The following is a 25,008-nucleotide window of genomic DNA, read 5'->3' as shown; positions in this document are numbered from 1 at the left end:
CTCTGTCCAACATCATTGAAATTGGAATGGGAGGTTTTGATTTTCTTGAGGGAAAGATCTTATTGATTGATCAACAGGCGCACATACACGTGCTCTGACACATGATTACTTTGATGATGTGGTGAGCTCATCATCATATGTTCAACAATAAAAGGAAAAGATACATTTTTCTATACTGGATATAGCATTTAACTAGTTTAGCAGTATTACAGTAAGACTATAAATAACATCTGGAATAGGTGCATAAGCTCATATTAGCAAAGAAACAAATATTAAACTTAAGTAGTAAAAGAAGTTGTTGTATCACTGGTAAGGTGCTGCTGAACACTTCACTATATTATATACAGTATGTGTACAGTACTGTGTAAATGTTTTAGGGAGGTATAAAAAAATGCTGTAAACTAAGAATGGAAATCAGGATTTGGTGTGACCACCTTTTGCCCGCAAAACTGGAATTGACATCAATTCTTCTATGTAACCTTGCACACAGTATTTGAAGAAATTTTGCAGGTAGGTTCTTCTACATATCATTCTATCTTGCAGAACTAACCACTTCTGTGGATGTACTGTAACTGATCATTATCCTGCTGCAGATTAAATTTGGAAACAATCAGACGCCTATCTGATGGTACTGTATTTCTTAACATTGAGGACACCAACAATCCTGACCAAATCTTCAACTCCATTTGCAGAAATGCAGCCCCGAACCTGCAAGGAACCTTTACTGTGCTTCACTTATTATTGACCGCTCTCCAGACCTCCAGCAAACAGCCTCCTGCTACTGCCAAATATTAAAAATTTTGACTCATCAGGCCATAGCACTTGCTGCCAAAGTTGATTTGCTTAGCCTTGTTTCCATGTTAGAGGTATGGTTTTTGGGCCACAATTCTTCCATGAAGACCACTTCTGGACAGACTTCTCTGGATAATAGATGGGTACACCTTGGTCAGAATAGTTTCCGCCAGTTCTTTGCTGATGGCAGTGCTGAACATTTTCTGATTTTAAAGGGAAGTAAGCAAAATGTCTTTCATCTGCAGTATCTGTGTCTACTGTCCTTAACACTGCCTTTTACTTTGTGCTTTAGCACATCTTGAAACTTCTTACTTCTTCTTAATTGAAAATGTTGCCTGGGAGAGTTATACTGCTGATGCAGTATGACTAACTTGTATCTTGTTGCTGTGATTAGTTTTGAACATGAAACGTGTCTTCTACCATTTTACCATAGTAGATTTTGGCTGTTCCTCATCCAGGTTTAAGCTTTCTATACAGCAGTTTCTGTTTCAGTTAATGACTGTATTTCAACCTACATATGAAACTGATGATCATTAGCACCTGCTTGGTAGAATTGATTAATCATACACCTGACTCTGATCCCTGACTTTGTGCAAGCATGCAAGTGTAAGAATATTACACATATTTTAACTTGCATTTATACATTTACATTTACATTTACATTTAGGCATTTGGCAGACGCTCTTATCCAGAGCGACTTACAAAAAGTGCTTTAATGTTTACAACATTGGATACATACTTACACTGCTTTATAGTTTAAAGCATTTCTTCAAACCAGCCTAAAACATCGTAACCAGCTGTTGGTTATTAAAAAGAAGCACCTACTGTACAGTATATAATAGGCATGCTATGTTTTTCTAACCAGGTTTTAATTACATCATTCAACATTACAAAATCTAAAATATGCACAAGCGATCTGTATACAAGAGACATAAGAATAATGCACTGTGTATGGGAAGCTATTTGTTATATTATTCATTCCTGTACTATGAATGGAAGCTGTTGCCATGTACTGTACAGTATTGAAGTGAAACTAAAACTGTTAGAGAAGAAAGCTGATGTTGCTGTAAACTGATGTTTAAGTATTACTTACAGCATATTGTTTTTAATGTTCTTTAATTAAATTTATAATTTGTAATAAAAAAAATGTGTGTGCATCAAAACTTAAGCCTTCTTTTTTATTGTGATCCAAGTTGCTGCCAATACTTTCTGTTTGACTCATTACAAAATCACAAAGTTTCATAGTTTTTATTAAAACTCAACCAACATATTGTTGATAGTGAATTGCATACTTCAATGACCACAAATAAAACTGAAGGAATATCCCTTGTGCCAAAACTGTGGGAGATAGAGTGATTTTTCTTCTGGAAAAAAATAAATCACACATAATTTACACCCAAACAATTATGACAAAATGTTGTGGCATTTACGCTTTTTAACACTCCTGTGACACAAAGAAAACATGCACAAACTATTTTTTTAATCAGATTGCGATATTTCTTGCTTTATAAAAACAAAAAATACTCAAAACTTAAAAAAAGGAATTTTTAAGGAATAAGAATTCTGGAAAAAACTTGTGAAACTGTTAAAATATAGTACTACATGAAAATCTTAGGCACCTCATTTTTAGGCATTACATTTTCATGTAAAATATTTGTATATTTTCTTCTTTCTTTATTAATGGGTCATTTAAAATATTTTAGATTTCTAAATGTTCAATTAGATTGTTTTACAGACTACACACTCTAAACATACATTTTTAAACAAAAAAATAAATGTGACAAGTGTATGTCAGTAAAAAAAAAGGAGCATATTCATAGGACAAAATATTTTGCTGGCTAGCAGGTTTAACTTGGAAAAACAGAAGAGTAACAGCAGGTGTATCAATAAAAATGGCTACTAAAACATACTGGTATGAAAATGTCTATAATACTACACTAAGTGTACCTGAGGCCATGAATGTATTTTTTTAAAGCAATGGGTTTTTACTCCAAATACAATCACAGAGGATAGGCTGGGTACACCCTCGATGAGGTGCCAATTCATCACAAAGCACACACACACACACACACACACACACACACACACACACACACACTATGGGCAATTTGGAAATTGTCAATGAGCCTAATCTGCACCACTACACCAATGTGCCGCATGGATTTTCTGCAAAAACATGTTACTGGATATATGCTAGATGGAATAACTATGGGAAAAATGTGTGTGAATAGCATCAAAATGTAAACACTGTCTTTCTTAATTAATTGTAAGTGATCAAATTCATGCCAGTTGGCTAACCTGCCGTTAACATGCAGAAAAGTTATTGTACCTACGGCAGGTGGAGCAGGCAGCTTTCTTCTCTGCTGACGTGAGGAATCCAAAGTCTGTGGCTAATCAATATACAATTAGGGTAATATAAGCATGCATTCAAATATATCCAGTAAAAAGAACCATACTTCATGCATTCTAACATCTCAAGCACTTGCCTCCCTGTAACTAGAAATAATTAGCTTTTATATAATTTTGAATTTCCAATCTTAACCACTTGTCTCAGTTAAACACCATAAAGAAAGCAAAATTGCATTCTAGGAAATGATAACATCAAAATGCTATAAGTTTAGATTTGATTTAAAACTATCCTACACAAATTTGGATAAAATGAAGAATTAATGTAGAAAGAATGAAACAAAAAAAAGGTTGTTGCAATTTTCCATGTAATATTCCATGTCAAAAAATCTTTACATTCATGTGCTCACTAACTGTTTTACTTTACCCATTATGACATGTTATTATCACTAACCATATCTATATCAATAATATGTTACTAATATTCTTTGCCTATTATAAATGGACAAAGTATTAACAAAACTCACCTTAAGCCTGGGAAACCGTGAGCACACTGACACATTCAGGCCAGCATTTTTAAGTGCTGATATTCTTGCCTCAATGTCTGAGATCTAGAAAAAACAAGAAAAAAAAAAAAACAAGCTGGCATCTATGTCTGGCATCTAAGTACCATTTCAGAGATATTATGTAGGTTCTCTTTTGCTCAGACACACAATATTAAAAAAATGCCTGGTGTACTTTCCATCTGGTCTAATAATGGTGAGCTGGACAACTGAATAACCAGACTAGATAATCTGCTTTTACTGTCACCATATAGATAGTCAGTAATTTATTCCTCATTTTAAAGAGCAAATACTTTACAATTCTACAGGAAACTGATATTTAGTGTGAACACAGTAGGTAACTATGATATCCATCAATTTGAAAAGGTCATTTTATAATGAATTGAAAGCCTGTCTGAATTAATCTGAATCTGTTAGCCACCAATAATTATATTGACAGATCTAATAAATGTAAAAAGCAATAACTTACTTTGGTATGTTAATTAAATAAAAAAAAAATAATAATAATAATAATTAATTAATAATATTTATTATATTTTGGCTTAATGCGTTTTGCACATTGATTTAATGTAAAGCATTATAAAACTGTTTACTTATAGGTACTGTGAGTTTTTGTGTTTTAATTTTCTTTCTCATTTATATAAGATTATCATTGTATTGAAAGTTAAGCTGTTATACTTGTGAAGAGCTCAAGGATGCTCACTTTCCACTGTTGGTGCTGTTACCGGTATGCATGTGAAAAAATGCATAGGTAAAATCTCAGTGTATTTAGCCTAATCTGCATGTTATTGGACAGTGTACAGGGAGGAAACCCACCAAGCACCCTAATATTAAAAAAAAAAAAAAAAAAAAAAATAGTCCTGTCCATACACACTACTACAAAAACACAATCAAAACATATGTTTGTTAGATTTTTAATTGAATTTCATCAAATATTTTATTGATAGTAAGCTGCATATTTATGTTGCTGCATAACACAGTTGCAGGTTTATTTATTCAATTCAATTGTATTTATACATCACATTTAACAATTGTCACTGTAGCAAAGCAGCTTTACACAATCAAAAGAAAAAAATGTGTATGAAATGTTTGAGAAAAAAAATTATGAATGAAATTTACCAGATGAGCAAGCAGAGGGCAACGGCTTCCCAATTGTGCACGTATGAACATTTGATAGCAAAAGAAGATGAATGCCATTTTTGAATTTTTAATAATTATGCTAAATTTATGTCCACAGACACACATAGCTGTCTATAACAAAAACTTTTCTTGTAGACTACAACTACTAACTTTTCTTGTAGGACACTGGTCTTAATTCATTAGCAAAATCACTGGTTTTCCTGCATTTGCCATCATGATATATTTCAATATTTAGAAAAATTATATTTACCAAAAAATTAAGCAGAGAGCTGATTTACTAACAATCAAGAGATGTTTATTTAGGCATTTGGCAGACTTTACATCAAAGGGTTTACATTTTTTAAATGTAGGGACAGTGACTTTTTAAACATATCCTGCGTCCAGAGGTCACAAAATTTTGAGCAGCCAGCAGACTGCAAAAAGCCAAAGAGACACTTCCTGCTCCCTGTTACTTCTGAATAGGCTTTTTGTGTGATTTTCACCACCATTTTAGTCTAAGAGGCAACTGAACTGAAAATGGGAAGGAAATTACCGACTGTAATCTGACTTACAAAAGAAGTCAAAAGAAATGTGTTTCACTGTGTATATAGTGTAAATTTATGTTCCCTTCACTAGTCTCAGAGTAGTTTGTAAATAATTACGATCACAAAATATAGCATTTGTCTGTTTGATTTATGGAGTCCATTTTTTAATTGCTTGCTACGAGTTTCTCGTTTGAATGTTTAAATTACAGTGAAACCTAGTAATGCGAGTAACGCGGTTTGCGAATGTTCCACAAGATGAGCAAAAATTAGTAATAAATTTTGACTTGAAAAACGAGCATTGTTTTGGTTTACGAGTACCGAGTATCATGTATCATGCATACGCTTCTTGTTTTGACGCCGAGCATCATGTGATCACAACTAAGCCAATGTTTTTTTCTATGTTGCGCTGCAGAAGCACACAGCGCCTGCATAGATAAACAGAAACACTTATCTGTTGGGATTTATTTTTACTTTTTTTTATTAGAAGTTTAAAAACCTATTTTCTTCCTCAGCCTGTCGTTATGTGTGCGCGCGCATAATTTGACACCATGCCGGTTCATACTCTCTCTCTTTCTCTCTCCTTTGTGAACTGGCATGTCAAATTACGCACGGGCGCGCACACACACACACACACACAGCACCTGCGCGCATAAAAGGAAACACTTATCTGTCTGGATTTATTTATTAATAATTTTTATGTTTTTGTTTTTTTGGACAAATAATTTGAGTTTCCATTATTTCTTATGTGAAAATTTAATTTGGTTTACGAGTGTTTTGGAATACGAGCCTGCTTCCGGAATGGATTATGCTCGTAATCCAAGGTTTCACTGTATACTGCTTTTACACTATTTATAAGAAACAATCAACAGTTTTGCATTTTTTTAATTTTATTGCATCTTACACGTTTTCTTTTTTTCTCTATTTTTCCATTTTTTAGAAGAATGCATTTGTTTTTTAAATCTAGAATTAGCATTAGATTCTATTAACACAAGATCTATCTGAGATTTTAAAATCTGAAATAATGCATATTAAACACTTATCATGGCCAACACTGAGCTGCCAGTGCAGATTAGGTATGCGAAGGTATCAGGACCTTTAAATAGACATGGCGCCAGGTGCAGTGTGTCCATGCTGATTGCCTTATGGCGGCGTTGCCTAGCAACCCCGTGTCTAGATGACCGCGCCTCTGCCTGTTCAGAACCCCGCCAGGTAGCACCCCGCAGATCTGCCTGTCCTGAACAGTGCAGAGTATTTTTGTGTGGTTCTGCCCCTCGTAAGGCCCACGTCATTACAATAAGTATTGAATTTTAATTAAAGATTATTTTTATAATTAGAATAAAATCATAATTTTATGATCTTTTTATTTGTGATTATTATTAAAGTTTGCCTATCAGTTGGACACACACACACACACACACACACACACACACACACACAAACATACCCACATAAGTGGACACACACACATACACACCTGTAGCTCGGACTGCTGCACCTGAGCAGCTGCAGTAGCCACCTGATCCTCCAGGAAGGCCAGTTCGTTTTCAGTAGTGGAACTGCTGATGCTGCGAGCACATTCCTCCAGATCACTTAGTGCCTCCTCCAGGCCATACACAGTACCTGCTGCCAAGTACACCTACACAGAGATATATACCACACACACATATATAGATCACATATTTAAACTTGTATTTACTTACTTCTGTTAAAGAAAAAAACAAAACACAATGATCACTGAAACAACTTGAAACTGACAAAAGTAATAATAACTAAATGATAAAAATTGACTAATGAAAACCAAGCATTTCTTTTTTTAAACAATGTATTTATTGCATTAACTCAGCCCATACATGAGCTCAGGAGGATAAAAAAGAGAAGAAAGAAAACAGACAAATAAATAAGTAAAAAAATAAGTGGGCAAACAAGAATAGTATTCCTACAGTGGACTAGGAAAAACTTGCAGTATGGATAAAGATAACAAAGGGCCAATGAACTTTAAATAAGAGTCCCAGATCTTACAAGTAGATCATTAAAAGGTCTAAACCTGAATAGATTGTTTGATAACAGATAGACAGCTCCATTTTCTATCCAGTTCCAGACTTCCTGCCAAACAGTGTCGTCAAGAGAAGGCCTAGGTCTTTTTTCCAAGCTGTCTTAGTAGCATGGGAGATAAAAGAGGAGTTTGGGATTAACAATTTATAAAATACAATTATACGCTTCTTGGATTCTTGTGAAGATAAAAGATAAAGCCCTTTCTACAGCAGAGGTATCATTCGAAACGACTAATTTTGCAACAGAAATTATAAAACGTCTATTTGTAGCCCATATTGTTCCTGTATCATCTAAAAAAAAAGCCATCAAATACATCTAACTTTGGTAAACCCTGCATATACTATGTTTTTAAAACCATTATCTTGGTAGCCTGGAAGAAAGTCTGGATTACCTAGGATGGGAGTAAGAGTAGAAGTGATATGTGCACAACCCTCAATATCCATTCTCTGACTGTATTTATTGGGGTTGGTGCAAAAGACCCTTACAGACTTGAAAATGTTCACAAACAACAGATTCCATAAGGAGCATTTAAACTGGGAGGATTCAATATCGAGACAAATTGAGGAAGGATCAGATCACCCGAAGATGAACAGGCAATTGATACGATCTAATGCTTGGAACATCTAAGCCCCCTTAAAAAACAGTTATTCGGAGTTTTGCCCTCTTTTAACATTGTATCCTTTTATTCCAAATAAAGGAACTGAGTACTTAAGTACTTTGATAACTTTCTTAGATAGCAGAATAGAAATCATTGGATCATCTGTAAAGGACAAATGATTTCCGGGGTTGAAAATGAATTTTAATAATGGAAGTCCTTTTCAACCAGGACAGAGGCAAGATAGGCCAGCGTTCTAAGTCTGTTTTAATGGCATCCAAACAAGGAGGGAAGTTGGCACTAAACATTTGACTATACTTAGGTGTTATATGTATTTCCAAGTAGTTTCTAAAGGGAAACCAATAAAAAGAAAAAATAAATATTTCCCAGGTACATTTTTTCTGATGTGTAGAATAGATATGACCACTCAACCCGGTCATATGCCTTCTTGGCATTCAAGAGAAAGCATAAGTGCAGGGTGATTAAAGCGCTGAAAAAGTTGAATAACAGTAAGAAGTCTTCTCAAATGATCAGAATTTGGTCTTAAATAGATGATTGGACCTATTAAACCTGTCTAATCCTCCCCAACAGTGTGAGGGAGCACTTTCTGGATGGATGGCCGATATTACAGAATTTAGTAGGGCTATAGACATTCTCTTAGACCCTTTGTTGACTATGTTTAACTATATCTTTAAAACCAGAAGTCTGCCGCACTCACTTAATATTTCTCTATATACAGTAGGGTTGCAGGGGCCTGCACAAAGGACATAACTAAGCCTCTAAAATATCCCTTATACGTCTCCCAAAGGATAGAGGGGTTCTCTGAGAAACTGAATAGAACGCCATAAATTCTGAGGTAAAGTAAGACAGGAAATAGTTGTCTTTCAAAAGGGGGGAATGAAATCTCCAGCATCATGACCATTTCTTCAGAGAGTAAATAAACCAGATATACAGGTGTATAATCTGATATATTAATACTACCCATCGTACATGACAACATGAAAGCTATTTTTGGCAAGAGAATAAAAAAATAATCAAATTCGAGAGTGACTTTTGTGGTGGCTGAAAAAAGTAAACTCTAATCAGAATATCCAAAATCTTAACCTCTAAAAGTGAGCACTCTGGCATGTTCTGAAGGTGGTGGAGTAATGGGTGGAAGTCTACCAAAAGAGGGCTTGAAATGGCAGGTAAAAAAAAAGAATTCTCAGTAGCCATTTCTGTAAATTACATGAAAAGGCCCTCGATAGGAAATCGGGGTAGTAGCCATGGGGCCCAATATATTTTCATGAATGTAACAGCATGGCCTGAAAGAACACCCTTGACAATCACAGAATGACCCTGTGACCACAGTTGCACATATTATTCAGAAGTTTAAAATCAACAGGACTTTAGCCAACTTTCCTGGACTTGGCCACAATTGGAAAATTGAGGACAAATGAAAGAGACGGATAATACAAATGATGGGAGTCAAGCAGCCCAGAACAACTTCCAAAGAGATTAGAGGTGAACTTCAAGGTCAAGGTACATCAAGATTGTTCGATCTTGGACTTAATGGAAGATGACAGAGGAGGACTCCACTATTGAAAGCAATTGAAAGACTATCAAGGCATTCTGGAGGGAATTGTGCTGCCCAGTGTCAGAAAGCCTAGTTTTCGCCGCAGGTCATGCATCCTCCAACAGCAACACACACCATCCAACACACAGCTAAAAACACAAGAAGAGCTAAGAATGAACATCAGACTATTCTAAAGTGGCCTTTTATGAGCCCTAATCTAAATCCTATTGAACATCTGTGAAAAGAGCTGAAACATGCAGTTTGGAGAAAGCACCCTTCAAACCTGAGACAGCTGGAGCAATTTGCTCATAAGGAGTGGCCCAAAATACCTCTCGAAAGGTGCAGAAGATTGTTTGCAGTGATTGCCTCAAAGGATTGTGCAAGAAAACATTAAGTGTACCATCATTTTTGACCGGACCAGTTTCATTAGTTTCATTCAAGCTTCTGTTAAACCACAATTTAAACGCATTGTCTGATTTTTATTAATACATTTTCAATACTTTTTTTATTACTTTAGTCAGTTTTAAGTTATTTCAGCAAATGTTGTTGTTTTTTTTCCTTTTTTTTAATGGAAGGGCCAAAAATTTTGTCCATGTGTATAAAACTGTGAATTTACACTGATTTTATTTAACTGATGTTATATACTTGACTTTATGATTGACATTATTTCAAAAAGTAAGGGCACCACATCAGCTTATCTTTAAAATGGTTAACCTGAACTACAGTCATTCCAGATATTTACATTTAGCAGACGCTCTTATCCAGAGCAACTTACATTTTTATCTCATTACACATCTAAGCAGTTGAGGGTTAAGGGCCTTGCTCAAGGGCCCAACAGTGGCAACTTGGTGGTTGTGGGGTTTGAACCTGGGATCTTCCGAACCGCAGTCCAATGCCTTAACCACTGAGCTACCCCCGGCCCAGATATGAGTAAGTGTCACATGCACAAAAACCTACCCTGTTGGTCAGTTTTTCTGTTCAGTTTTTAAAAGGCAAACAAAGGTCTGAAATTAACATTAATTAATTAATTAATTAGTTCATTTATTTATTTTTGTTTATTTGTTTGTTTATTTGTATTCTTCATCACACTCATGCCCCATGTACAATTTCTTTATCCCAACTGATTCAGTTAAACTGAACTTTTAACTGATTCACTTCAGTGTATTTGACTTCGGCCTTACGTTCTCTTCCATCTTGGTAAGATGGTGGTCCAGTTTTTTGTTGTCTGAGCCAGAAGAAAGTGGTGTCACATTAGGGGATTCAAGGGGGTCATGACCTTTGCCTTCAGCCTCCCCAATTAATTCCTCTGTGGCATTCAGGACCTTGAGAACCTCTGTGGTGATGCTGCATAGGGAAGCAGCGGAGTACTTCTATCATACAGACACACACACAAAAAATATTATTTACACAAAACACATTATTTACACATCGATGCCTTAATAAATTCATAGTTGTTCACAATATTAAACTGTCCTGATATACTATTTTTAAAAACTAAAATGACATTCTTGACAAATGTAGCCCAGGACTATACGCACTGAACAGGAAAGCTCTTCATCATTAAAAGCTTTTAGGACTTTCACTCATTTTTACAAGCACCTGCACAAACATAAAAATGCGCATTAACACTCACTGCTGTTCATGCATAACCTGCAGGCTTCAAGGAGAGCAAAAAGGTTTTTAAAAACAAAAAAGAGAATAAGCGAAGCTTCACAGAAGCTCATACACTTTTGGTGATACAGTGGAAGGTGGCACGATGACATCAGTCCCAGGCATAAATAAAACCATAAGGCAGGTATGTGTGTGAAGAAGCAGTACGTCAACACTGATGCTAACACCCCTCACAAATAAATGCTGCCCACATTGTCTAAAGAATATGGATCTGAATGTGAATATTAAGGGGAAGAGTCATCCTGTGCTCCTTTCAACAGTAACCAAGACATCCCAAAACGCATCAAAGTCATGTTAGCTTTGATTAATACAACAAAATCAGTGGTCCATTAAGTAAGTGACTAAGGCAGATGGAGAGTAACATGATATTGATGATCTCTTCAAATGCAAGTGAAAAGACAGAGTGATATGATGTTACCCAGTGATCAATTAATGGTAGCCTAAAGCTTTGATCCATGGAAGAAGTGAAGCCTTCTCAAAGGAGAAGAGTAGAGTTATGGAAGTAAATGTGCTCATGTGGGTTTGTGTGCTCTGGAGGCACACTTGTAAATAAAAGCGGCATCTCCTTTCAGCTGATATTTTTAAAATCTACATAAAGCCAGAATGAGTGTACCACTTCTGGCTCAGCCACCTGCAGAAAAAAGATGCAGCAAAATATTCAAAAGCACACACATGTAATATAGAACCTATTGGATATATGGCTTTGGATATACGGCCTGAAATTCTAACGATTGTCAAAAACTACAAAAATTTCCTTTTCTTTACCAATTCTCCCCTCAAATATATAACTTTCCCCACAAGGTGTGCAAAGAAATTGCTTCTAAAATAAATGCTATTATGTTTTTCATTAATCCTGTTAATTTTTTTTGGTTGTTCATAAGCAATGTTATTTAAAAGTGCCTACATGTATGCACACGTTAGCATCTGAATGGAGGAATCACCTGAAGTACCTTGCACCCCTTCGCATAAAGAACCTAGTGCAAACCCCTAAGGGCAGACAATAAGTTACTTATTGAATGATACAGAACAATCATGTTGAAGGGCTTAAGCAACAGGCAGTGGTGTAAAAAGTATTCACATTCATTACTTTAATAGAAGTATAGATACTAGGGTTTAAAAAGACTTCTGTAGAAGTTGAAGTATCAACTCAAGCTTTTTACTCAAGTAAAAGTGTAAAAGTACTGGTTTCAAAACTACTTAAAGTATAAAAGTAAAAGCATTAAGGATAAAAGCTTAGGCTGTGCCACGGGCCTATATACTGCACTAACACCTCATAAAAAAAAAAAAAAAATGTGTTGTTGTTTTTTTTGTTCTATTTTTTTAACGGCCATAGTGATTTGGGATACCGTATATGGCAATTGAAAAAAAATGCATTTTAGTACAATGCAAATACATTAAAGAACCATATATGTGTACTACTGAGCATTAACATGTTTCATGGAGAAGAAGATATGATAACTAGTTGCCTATAAGTATTTTAATGGTGCAAAAAGTTAAACTTCAGTGGCATGTCATCGGGAACCTTTATTGGAATGTAAATGTACATCCAAGCTTAGCTGCAGGAATCTGTGAGGGCAACATACAAGAAAATTAGTGTACTCAGGGCAGGCTTAGTAACAATTACCCTTGTATGGTTGTCTACAATAAACATTAGTGCTGTTAGAATGAATAATTAATCCAAGTGATTCATAAAAAAAATAAATAAATAAATAATAATAATAATAAAAAAAAAAAAAATATATATATATATATATATATATATATATATTGTGTGTGTGTGTGTGTATATATATATACTGTATATATATATATATATATATATATATATATATATATATATATACTGTATATAATCATTGCTTTTACCTTCCTCGCTGGTGATTGGTTGTGACATTTCGCTCGAATCTTGAGTCTATCACGGATATCTTCATCTACTTATCACAACCTTATCAATCAAAAATGCTATTTTATTCAAACGTCCTTGCTGGAGTGTGTGACGAGACGTCATGTGCAGGTGCGATGGATCGCGTACCAACCAATAGGGTGTCGGGATGGTATGCTTATACTTCTCATCTAACCACATTTAAATTTGCTCCATCCTGATGGCGCAATTTATCCGGATGTTTTTTTGTTTGTATGTTTTTTGAATGACAAGCTGAAATAAAATAGTAGAAAGTACAGATAATTGCGTGAAAATGTAAGGAGTGAAAGTAAAAAGTTGGCTGAAAAATAATTACTCCAGTAAACTATAGATACCCAAAATGTCTACTTAAGTTAAATCTCTTAAAGGGGTCATACAGGCCTACATGCACTTTTTTAAGCTGTTTGGACTAAACTGTGTGTTAGGAGAGTGCGTACACAACCACTCTACGATGATAAAGAGCCGCCCAGTGATTTTCTTTTCATTTATTACAATAACATGCCCCTTCTGAAATCAGGCCAATCGCAAATGCCTGTCACTGTGACGCCACACCACAAGAGGCCTCTCCTACACTAGTTGATTGACACTGGTGTTTTAGGAAAGACCCGCCCGAGTGAGAAGAAGCTGTCGGCCATTGTTTTTCGCCGCTGGAGCAAAATTCCGCCTAAGCGAGTGTGTTGTACAGTTGTTGGGTATAACAGCGAACACAGCAGTCGTCATTCACTACCGACATCTGAGCCGCTGAGGACGCAGTGGCTGAATTTTGTTTTTGAAGCTAACGTCCCCGCCGATCTACCTAAATGCGTTTATGTTTGCACTAATCATTTTTCACCAGACTGCTTTAGAAATGCGGGTCAATATAAAGCAGATTTTGCTACAAAGCTGCTCCTGAAAGTGGATCTGTACTAACTTTGTGTTCCTGCTTCATCTTCACCAGGCTCGGTGAGTGTAATTTATTTTACTATGACTCTTTGCAGATCGCCTTTTTAATAATCACGATGAATGCGGAGTGTAAGTTCACTTATACTCTCATAGAATATGGTTATGGCTTCTTCTCTGTGTACATCCGTCTCTATATAATCCCTAATCGCCCGTTTATAATAAACAATGCATTAAGGTGATTGTCTAGTTGCAAACTGTGTACGTAGTCGGAAAACTATATTATGCTTAACTTTGTTACGTTAGATGGTTTATAACGATGTCTGTCAAAGATTAAGAAGTCATGTAAACACATCAGTAAACACATCGCGTCCGTATCTCTCTCAGTAAGTTTCTCCACTTTTGTTGTTGTTGCTCACGGCAGCGTAACAGCCCGTTAATTCATGCCCATGCAGTCAGGAGAAAGACAAATTGAGTCGATGCATGTCCATTCTTTTAATTTCTGCGTTGTCAGGCGATATTACAAACTTCCGCGTAGGTTCCGTACTTAAATTAAACCAAAAACGACTTAAGAAAACAGGCTCAGGCTCTATATTCCAGCGTTTTTCAGTTTGGACTGCATAACCCACAAAGCATTGCCCGTGTGGGCAATGCTTTGTGGGTAATGCAGTCCAAAGCATTGCCCGCACTGGACTACACTCCCGTGGCTATACCCCTGTGTGTTGTGAAGACACGCCCAACAGAACTGGGGGGGCGGGCTCAGCAGGGATCATAAGCATTTAAAGGAACATGGTAACATGGTAAAGGAAATAGGTTGCTGAGAACAGAGCTAGTGTTTACCAGTTAAAAGTAGTGTTTTTTTTACACAACCATTGAGAATTTTTAATTAAATATATAACAAACTTTTCATTAGGACCCTAAAGATCATTAACATTTAATGAAAAATGTGTCTGGATGACCCCTTTAAAAGACAAGCAAACCATACATATGTAATTTTGTAAAAACTGTAAATTTACTGTTTTACTTGCTCCTTCACCTCACATCTGCAACTGATGTTTGACCGCCACAGACAATTACATTAAATCATGTGACACTGTTGCAAGTGAGGCAATGAGTAGATTTGTGAAGAAGGAACACTACTCTTACTCTGCTACATTCAGCTACACTCGACTCGTTACCTTTCTAACCATTAATTCTACCATTAGATATTCTTTATTTTTGGCAGAGAAATGCAGCCAATGGATCTACAACATGACTGTGTTTCATGAATCAGACGTAGCAACAATAACCACGTGTACTCACATGGCCACACAAACACACGGCGTGTTCGACACCAAAGGAAACATGCCGCGGGTAGTTTAGCTGTTACAATGTTATAATATATAATTAGCAAATAAGCTAGAGGCTTAAAATGATAAGTTTCTTACATTTGTTCTGCTGGACACACTTTGGCTATTCGACCCACCTCTGCATTTAACTGACCTCATGGAGAACACCTCATCTAGGGACACTCCCTAGTTAGTTTCATCCAATACCAACCTAACTTAGACAAACTACCCTGCCTGGGCTGTATATTTATGTGGTGAATACCCTGTTGAAACACTGTTAGACAGTGCTATCTGCTGTAGTACTGGGGCTGTAGCACAGATGAAGAAGCATTTCCCAATACATAGGTGGCCTTGGTCAAGTCAGGAAAAGTCTGGCTTATGACCAGCCTCATCCCCTTGGAATTGTTTTTCTTTCTCTAACTCTAACCCATCCCAATACCCAGCAGGACCACACTCACAGGTTTGTGTTTCTTTTCTTCTAACATGCCACCTTCCAGCGGAGAGGTATAAAACCCAACTGTTAAGTTTGTAATTAATTAAATAAAGAAGAATTATAGTCTGGCATATCTCAACACGGTTACCAGCTAGCTCCGCAAACTGGGTGAGAAGGACAAATACACATGCAAGCATGATGCGTCTGATATTCTCTAGTTTGTTATATGTACAGAATAACATAGTATTTAAGTTTTTAGGTGCATGCCTTGTGACAGTACAGATGCCTCCAGGGTTGAGGATTTGAGTTCCCCTTCTGGTCTATGTACAAGGAGTTTGCATGTTTGTTGGGTTTCCTCTGGGTGTTTCAGTTTCCTCCCACAGTCAAAGACATGCAGCTTAAGCTAAGTGGTCTTTCCAAATTGCCCGTAGTGTGTGAGTGAGTATGTGAGTGCTTGTGCCCTGTGATGGAATGGCACCCTGTCCAGGGTATAACCTGCCTTGTGCCTCAAGTCCCCTGGGATAGAATAGTAGGGATAATTGATAATTGAGCTTCTTTAATTTGGTTTAGAATAAAACAGCCTAAATATGTCAGTTAGAATACAAGCACAGGAATTGTCTGTTTATGTGATACTCACAAAAAACAAAAAACAAAAAACAAAATAGAACACAAACAAGGGCTAAATTAATATAAGGTAAAGACAATGGAAAAGAAGAGGAAGGAGAAAAAGAAAAAAGGGAAGGTAGAACAACAATTCCCATTGTAACGCAAGAAGCCATGTGCAAAAACAAAAAAACAAGCAATAAAAAATAAAGTAAAAAAATAAAAAGTGATCAAAAGAAGAACTGACAAAAGTGTATGATGTATTTAGGGTCATGTTGCTTTTTTAAATAATAAAACACACACACACACACACACACACACACACACACACACACACAGGAACAAAACAAAACAAAACAAAGAAAAAGCAGATACAGCACCATCCAGGGTATATGGATGAATGGATGAATAGATGATTGAAGAAAGTTGCAATTTTCTTGGATTCCACTCAGAATTGAATGGACTAAAGAGCAAGCCCTTCTGTCAATGTGCACTGTGGAAATTTCTTTACACTGTACAAAAATCAAGCTTGTTTAGTTTATTGCTTGAGGCGTTGCTTGCACTATAGTTTTTAATATTTCTTTTTTTATATTTAATATATTTAACTCTAAAGGGAATGTCAATGTTTCACGTTAAAGAAAATAAGACTTTTACAGTCACATACATAAATGTTTAGTTGATGCCTCCAATCGCAAACATACTTTTATTGCCCAATTGAAGTCAGGTAAGTCAGGCTAGTAATGAATATTTCAATATTTCGAAGTGCATTGGAATTCCGTGTTTTTCCTGCTTACCTCTGTTGGAGAAGTTTGCTCCTCTGGGTCAGACAGGTCACTCTGGCTGTGTGCTTCTGCTCTTTTTATAGAGCCTCTCTCTGATTTCCTTTTTTGTATCAACCCTCTGTTTATACTCTCCTCAGTCAAACAATGTCCTTTCTCACTGTGTTCTTCTTCCACACTCTTCTTTCTATTGACACCACCATCAGGAATTATTGTCATCTGCTGAGTTTTGCTGTCTTGTAGGTCCCTTAACATTCTAAACCCACTGACTCGAGTGTCCATGGGTGCCTCTTTTTCTATTGACTTTATATTTTCTGCTTCTTTTTCTGTCTTACATTCATTATCCAGTTGTCTGACTTGCCAACTCCTTTCAACATGCCTTTTTGTCTCCGTCTTTTCTTGTCTGTCCCAGCCTTGATGTTTTTCCACTTCAGCATTTTCTTTTCTTTTCTGGTCCCTCTCTCTCTGCCTCACCACATCACTTTTCTCACACTTACTTTTAATCTGCCTTTCTATCCATCTTTCACCCAGTCTTTCCATTTTCATTTTATTCCATTCCATGTCTATTTTGTAAGGACTCTCTTTCTGCGTCTCATTTGTTTTCTCTCTCTGTCTCACCCTATAACTTTCTTCCTCCCTCTCTCCATTGCCTCGCCTATCGATGACTTTTCGGATTGGCTCATCATCTGAAGAGCTCAGTTCCTCCTTACAGATTGGGACAAGTGTTTTAGATAGTTGCGACCTTGAATCATGGGCCAAACTCTCGTTTTTTGATTGGTCTGTCAGTTGACCAGGGAGCACAGGGTTGGAGGCTACTGCGTTCTGGTACACAAATTCAGAGGTCATGGCAGTGGAGGTCACATGGTTGGGTGGGGTCACAGTGTCTGTAGATTGATAAATGGGAGGTGGAAGAGGTGACTGAGTCTCCTGATGATCCTGTCCTTTCATCAGGAAGGTGTTGGGCAGAAGAGTCCCATTCTCCTAGATATGCACAAGGAGAAAAGTTAGTTATAGCTTAAATGTGAAGGAATAAACAAAGTTTTAACTGCAACATCTCTCAGGTGTTTACCCTAAGCACCTGTGATGTTGGTAGATAATGCATTCTGTTATTTTTTTCTAATTAAAAGTTAAACAGTTACTTAACAAAACAAAAAAAAAAAAGAGACAGAAGCTAGGAAGAAAGAGACAAAGATTCACTAATAGGGCATCTTTAAATCGGTTGTAATATGAAATGCAGTATGTTCTCAGTATGTAAGTATTGGGGAAAGGCTTTCGGTAAGACTAAATTAGGTCGCTGTATTTTAAGCATAATTTTTTACTTTGTTTTGTTATGAAGTACAGTGCACTCCTATAGTGACCACAGTGTCAAGTCAATCATTAACCTGCACTTCCACCTAGTGGTGTGAAAACGTCAGTCACAATAACCTCCTTGCAGCTATGATTTTTGGCCCAAGTTTTAGAGCTCTTCTCATGCTCTTATTCCTGTTTCAGTATACAGTCTAACTGTACTTTTATCGGTGGCAAAAAAAAAAAAAAAATACTAAAGAGACACATCAATCGTAATATGAATCAATTATGTTAGAGAAAGAACATGTAAATGGGTAAAAAGGTGTAAAGCAGGAAATTTAGGGTCAGTGGTGGCTCAGCATTTAAGGCTCTACTCCTGGAGATCAGCGGGTTCAAAGATTGAATCCTAGTACTAAAAATGTCACTTTTTTCCTCATTGAGTTCTATTAACCCGGAATTGTGAGGTACTCTGAATAAAAGTGTAATGTAAAAAATGGAAAGACAATTCTGCCATTAAGAACCACTTAAATAATGACAACCTGAAAGCTTACACCTTTTGAATACTGTGTGGCATTTGATACAGAATTGCATAACGGTTACAAAGTATTAGTTATCTCACAGTTAGATATATGGTTTAACTTGAAACACTTCTATGCATAATGTTGTATGGCTTGAAGTTTTGGTAAGATTAAGATTCCAAATTAGCTGCTGAGATTGTGAGAGTCACAATTACACTCCACATTCACAGGTGGCACAGTGGTGTAGTGGTTAACACTGTCGCCTGTTGCACCTGCAGGGTCCGGGTTTGATTCTCAAAGTCCAAAGACCTGCAGATTAGGCTAATTGGCGTTCCCAAATTGTCTGTAGTGTGTGAGTGTGTGTATGCGTGTGTGCCCTGCGATGAATTGGCACCCTGTCCAGGGTGTACCCTGTCTTGTGCCCTATGTCTCCTGGGATAGGCTCCAGGCCCCTGCGACCCTGAATACAGGATAAAGCGGTATAGAAGATGAGTGACTGAGTGAGTGATTCACATTTACATACACACAACACAATATCTACACATACTATTTGAGGACCAGTTCTCTTACCCCTGTGCACAGTGAATTTTGCACACGACTCTGCTCTGCTGATTCGCGTTTGTTCCTTTTTCTACGTCGCAACCTTCGTATCTGCTCGGCTTGTTCTTCCCCCTCACTGCTGTCTCCAACCACCTGAGGGTTAAAATTAACATCCAGAGTGCCAAGCCTTGGTGAGTGCGACAGCCTAACAGAAGGCCCATAGTGCTCATAGGGCAGGTAGGGTTCAGGTGAAACCTTGTTTCTCTGGGTGACATTTTGAACTAGTTTGTTTGTGTGAGTAGGGGGAGCTGTAGAGTTTTCAGAATCTGAATTTAGAGTCTCTGTGTTGGTGAAGTGACCCGAGGAGGGTGAGGTTAAAGGTGGATAATGCTCTGTGTCTCGCTGAGAATCTGATGATCGCGTTTCTTCTGACAGACGTTGGCGAAACTGCAGGAGTGCAAGCCCCCAGCTATCATGTTCTGCTTCCTCCTCTGTATCTGATCCCATCTCGTCATATGCTGAAACCACCCCAGATTCCTTCTCTAGCACACTGAATACCAAGCTCTTCCGTTTGGTTAGCAAACTCGGCCGGGAATGCTGAGAGGTCTGTAAGGCGATCCAGTTTCCATCTGGAGACTGAAGAACAGAGGAAGCACCTATACACACACACACACACACACACACACACACACAAATTATATACTGCTCCAAATAAATTTAAAGAACCACACTGAAAAGACATCAGATCTCAATGGGAAAAAAACATGCTGAATATCTATACTGATATGGACTGGTTAATGGTTAATGTGTCAAAATGTATCAACCTACAGAGGGCTGAATTCAAAGACACCCTGAAAATCATTTTAAAAAATGATGCGGCTATTAGTCCATTTTGTTAAGATTTTGCTGCAGCAACTAAATGGTACAGTACTGAACAGATTGTATGGCCCCCACATGCTTGTATGCATGCCTGACACACACACACACACACACACACACACACACATGGAGCAGCAAACTCACTGGAGTTGTCCAGACGGTCCACATTTTTCCAGCCCAAAATGGATGCTCTTGACTCTCTGCGCAAAGCTGAATAAATCTCCATATTTGGCCCTTCTGTAGCTTCAGACACCTTGTCTGGGGAATCATCACTAGTCAGGGACAGCGCTGATAGGGATCTCTAAATTAAACAAAAATAAAATTACAAAAAGGAATACAATTACCCAATGCTACTGTCAAACATGGGCGAGAGGGTGTCAGGGCAATTACTTTTTTCTAATTGATATAAAATTATTATAACAGAAAAAAAAACACGGTTCAAAGCAGATTATTTTAGGCTCAGCAAAGTTTCTGAATCCAAAACCTCTTCCATATTCTATGCTCTAGTGTCATGTTAAATATTGTAGGCTAAATTAAGTTGAACCAATAGAATAAATTCCTCGCTTTTACTGCTTATTAAAAAAAAAGAAAAGGTGACTGCGGACCAGGAGGTCCCTGGTTCGGGCCCCGATGCCACCAGGTCGCCATTGTTGAACCCTCGGAATCAGCCATATACAGTGCATTGGTAAAGCATTCACAGCGCTTGACTTTTTCCACATTTTGTTATGTGACAGCTTTATCGCAAGCTTTAGGTTTATTCTTTACCTCAAATTTTTTAAACCTTTGCCTTAAAGTAAATAAAACAAAAAGAATTTAAGCAATAACATGTACATAAGATTTCACAGCCTTTCACAGAGTTGTCCCATAGCCACTCCTTTGTTATATCTTGGCTGTGTGCTTAGGGTCGTTGTGATGTTGTATTGCTGTTTGCAGGTTTTCATCAAGGATGTCTCTGTACATCCTGCTGCATTTATCTCAATCCTGACTAGTATCCCAGTTCCTGCCGCTCTAAAACATCCCCAAAGCATGATGCTGACACCACTATGCTTCACTGTAGGGATGGTATTTGCCAGGTGATGAGCGGTGCCTGGTTTCCTTCAGACATGATGATTGGCATTCAGGCCAAGGAGTTCATTCTTTGTTTCATCAGACAAGAGAATTTTGTTTCAGGTGCCTTCTGGGAAACTTCAGGCAGGCTGTCATGTGCATTTTACTGAGGAGTGGCTTACCATACAGGCCTGAAGTTTCAGTAAACTTAATGTGTAAATATTTGTATGAACACTAAAAGAGTCAACACCATAAGACATAAACTAAAAATGTTTCCCAATGTGTCCCTGAATGAAGGGAGGCTCAAAATCAAAAGTACCATTCAGTATCTGGTGTGGCCACCAGCTGCTTGAAGTACTGCAGGGCATCTCCTCCTCATGGACTGCCTATTGCAGACAGTCTGAGCACTGATGGAGGGATTGTGTGTTCCTGGTGTGACTCGGGCAGTTGTTGTGGCCATCCTGTACCTGTCACGCAGGTGTGATATTCGGATGTACCGATCCTGTGCAGGTGTTGTTACACGTGGTCTTCCACTGCGAGGATGATCAGCTGTCCTTCCTGTCTCCCTGTAGCGCCGTCTTAGGCGTCTCACAGTGCGGACATGGCAATTTACTGCCCTAGCCACATCAGCATGCTATATATATATATATATATATATAAAATCCACATGCATATCATTTTGTGGCAGAGTAAGAGTAGGTTTGAATACATCATCCTGTATTTGATCACTATGAGGCATGCTACCCTGTATATGTACATATATAAATATATCATTATAACATTCACATAGCACTAACTCAAAGCACAACTCACGAAGAACACCTCGGGGTATTTCAAAAAGCAGGTTTAACAAACTCAGCCTAATATCATCAGGCTGAATATACAGTAATATAATATAATATAATATAATATAATATAATATAATATAATATAATATAATATAATATAATATAATATAATATAATATAATTTCCTCCCCCAGTCCGAAAACATGCACAGTAGCTTAATTGGTGTTCCTAAATTGCCCGTAATGTGTGCGAGTGTGTGCCCTGCTACAGGCCCCTCGCAAACTTTTACAGGATAAGTGGTATGGACAATGAATAAATGTATTATATTATATTATATTATATTATATTATATTATATTATATTATATTATATTAAATTAAAGCAAGAGGTTTAAGCCCACCCTACTTAATTAAGCAGAATTAAACATGTGATATGTTAAATGTACTTTTATTTAAAAAGGGCCTTTGTCCTTTAGAATCTTTGCAAAGTCTCTAAATTTGTGCTTACTTTATATATTCAATGTTGACCCCTATTATTGTCATTAAAAAAGACTTCTTAGTCAAAACTTGATATTTTTGCAGCAGTACAATTCTTTGTAAATACCTGCTGTATTTTTAGATTTTTAGTTGTCCTTCAGAAATTATAATCTACAGTACTTTTAGGTGACTCAGGGTTACATGTGTGAAAATTTTGATGTAGCCTAAACACTGTTGTAAAAACAAATTTGCTTTTGTAAGTACTTGGAATACTCCACAGTTTTATTTCCTAATGGTGACAATAGGACATGATGTCTTTATTTGACTATAAAGAGGTGACGGTCAATAAGAAATAATGGAACATAGTTAATTGGTGACAATCCAGAACCTAGGGCAAAGGAGCAGATAAACAGGCTTAACCAGTTTACATAAAATTAGACCATACTGAATGCACCGCCCTCATCTCTCATCTGAGGGGTGGATTGTTAAATATTATATCTTTTTTTTTTTTTTTTTTTTTTTTAATTGAGTTTTTTGAAATAACCTGCATACAAAGTGATGGGTAAGGCATAAACAGTGTACAATATTTGAGGGAAAAAGAAGAAGAAAGAGAGGGGGAAAGAAACCCCATAACAAAACAAAACAAGCAAGCAAGCAAACAAAAAAAAAAAAAAAAAAAAAACAGCAGTGTGGTCTAATTCAAAACAATATTACAATACCATGGTGTGCACGTTTAAGGATACATAGTAGACTTATAATCAATGCCAAGACAGTTCAAAGGAATTTCCCACAGCTTCTGAAATGAATTAGATTTACCTTTTAGTATATGTCCAATCTTTTCCATAAGTATGGTTTCTTTAATCAGGATTATCCAGTCCTTGATTAGAGGAGGTTCTGTCCCAACCCATTTATTCATGATTAATTTCCTCCCCAACATCAGCAAAGGTTTAAAAACATCTGAATATTCCAAAAAAGAGGAGGGCAACACACCTAGTAAGCACATTAACGGGGAGGCTGTAACCTTCTGTTTATATATTATAGATAATTTGTCACAAACACCATTCCAAAAATCAGTAACCAAAGGACATTCCCAAAGACAATGAAAGAATGTGCCAATACTATCATTGCATTTGGGACATTGGGGTGATACAGTATTGTTTACTTTACTATATCTATTTGGAGATATATAAGCTCTATGTACAATATTAAATTGCATTTCTTTAAATCTATTGCAGACTGAAATATTCAAGGGTAGTCTAATAATATCATCCCAGACATTTTCGTCAATGTCACATTTTAAGTTCTTACTCCATGCCTTCTGCAATGAAATCAGGTTGTCTGCTTTGTACTGATTTATCATGGAGTAAAATTTGGATATGAAGTGCTTAACTTCAGTATTCCTAAGAAAAAATCTATCCAAAAAGAAATCTGAGCTATTCAGGGTGAGACTACCATGTCTAGTATGAACAAAATGTCTTATCTGCAAGTATTTAAAGAAATCTTTTTTGGGGATATTATGCTTTAAATGCAACTCATCAAATGACATAAAAATATCCTTATGGAAGAGATCAAATATCCTGTATATTCCTAAATTAATCCAGCTACCAAATTGAGAGCCCATATAAATATGGTAAAAATTTGTATTACTGACCAATGTAGATAGGATAGGCAGGTTCTGACTATACTTGAGAGATCTTCTGATCTGTGACCAGGTTTTGACAACTCTGATAATGAGTGGGTTTTCTTTTACCTTGTCAGGAATTTGAGTTTTCTGGTCAAGTAAGTTGATCAAAGAAACTGGGTTACAAAACTCTTGTTCTATATCTACCCACAAAGCATCTTCAGATTTATGTACCCAGTCAAGGATGATCCTGGCCTGTATTGCCCATATATAGTATTTAAAATTTGGCAGAGACCATCCACCTTTATCAGTGGGCAATTGTAAAGTTTGTAGTTTAACTTTAGGTCGCTTACTGGCCCAAATAAATTTAGACATAGATCTATTGAGATCCTTTATATCAGCATTTGTCAGGTTTGAAAAAGTCATTGATAACGGGTATAGAATTTTTGGGAATATTATCATTTTTATAAGGTTTATTCTTCCTGAGAAAGAGATTGGAAGTTTTGACCATCTTGTGAAATCTTCCTTAATACGAGATATTGCTGTTTTAATATTGGCATCATAAAGATGTGAAAGTTTGGGTGTAATAAGGATACCTAAATATGTGATACCACTAGGGGACCATTTAAATGGTTTAATAAAATTAGGCTCTGACACGTCTAGCGATCCCA

At 36.8% G+C, this 25,008-nt stretch overlaps 1 protein-coding gene across 4 annotated transcripts in view; it reads right to left on the bottom strand.

Annotated features, from left to right (window-relative positions):
- Positions 1 to 25,008, bottom strand: part of myripb (myosin VIIA and Rab interacting protein b) — a 146,976-nt gene that overhangs the window by 2,982 nt on the left and 118,986 nt on the right. For 2 of the 4 annotated variants that reach the window (XM_053487994.1, XM_053487995.1), the window contains exons 9-15: positions 20,550 to 20,706; positions 19,557 to 20,182; positions 17,197 to 18,162; positions 10,749 to 10,937; positions 6,840 to 7,001; positions 3,666 to 3,749; positions 3,126 to 3,182 (exon numbers count right to left, since the gene is read on the bottom strand). In XM_053487994.1, coding sequence (XP_053343969.1) covers positions 3,126 to 3,182; positions 3,666 to 3,749; positions 6,840 to 7,001; positions 10,749 to 10,937; positions 17,197 to 18,162; positions 19,557 to 20,182; positions 20,550 to 20,706 — 2,241 coding nt within the window. Of the gene's footprint in view, positions 1 to 3,090; positions 3,183 to 3,665; positions 3,750 to 6,839; positions 7,002 to 10,748; positions 10,938 to 17,196; positions 18,163 to 19,556; positions 20,183 to 20,549; positions 20,707 to 25,008 lie in introns of all 4 variants that reach the window. The other 2 variants (XM_053487997.1, XM_053487996.1) reach the window with 2 other exon arrangements.

This window comes from Clarias gariepinus, chromosome 26 (assembly GCF_024256425.1).
Source record: "Clarias gariepinus isolate MV-2021 ecotype Netherlands chromosome 26, CGAR_prim_01v2, whole genome shotgun sequence".
Classification (NCBI taxonomy): domain Eukaryota; kingdom Metazoa; phylum Chordata; class Actinopteri; order Siluriformes; family Clariidae; genus Clarias; species Clarias gariepinus.
This window is presented reverse-complemented; position numbering and strand designations above follow the sequence as displayed.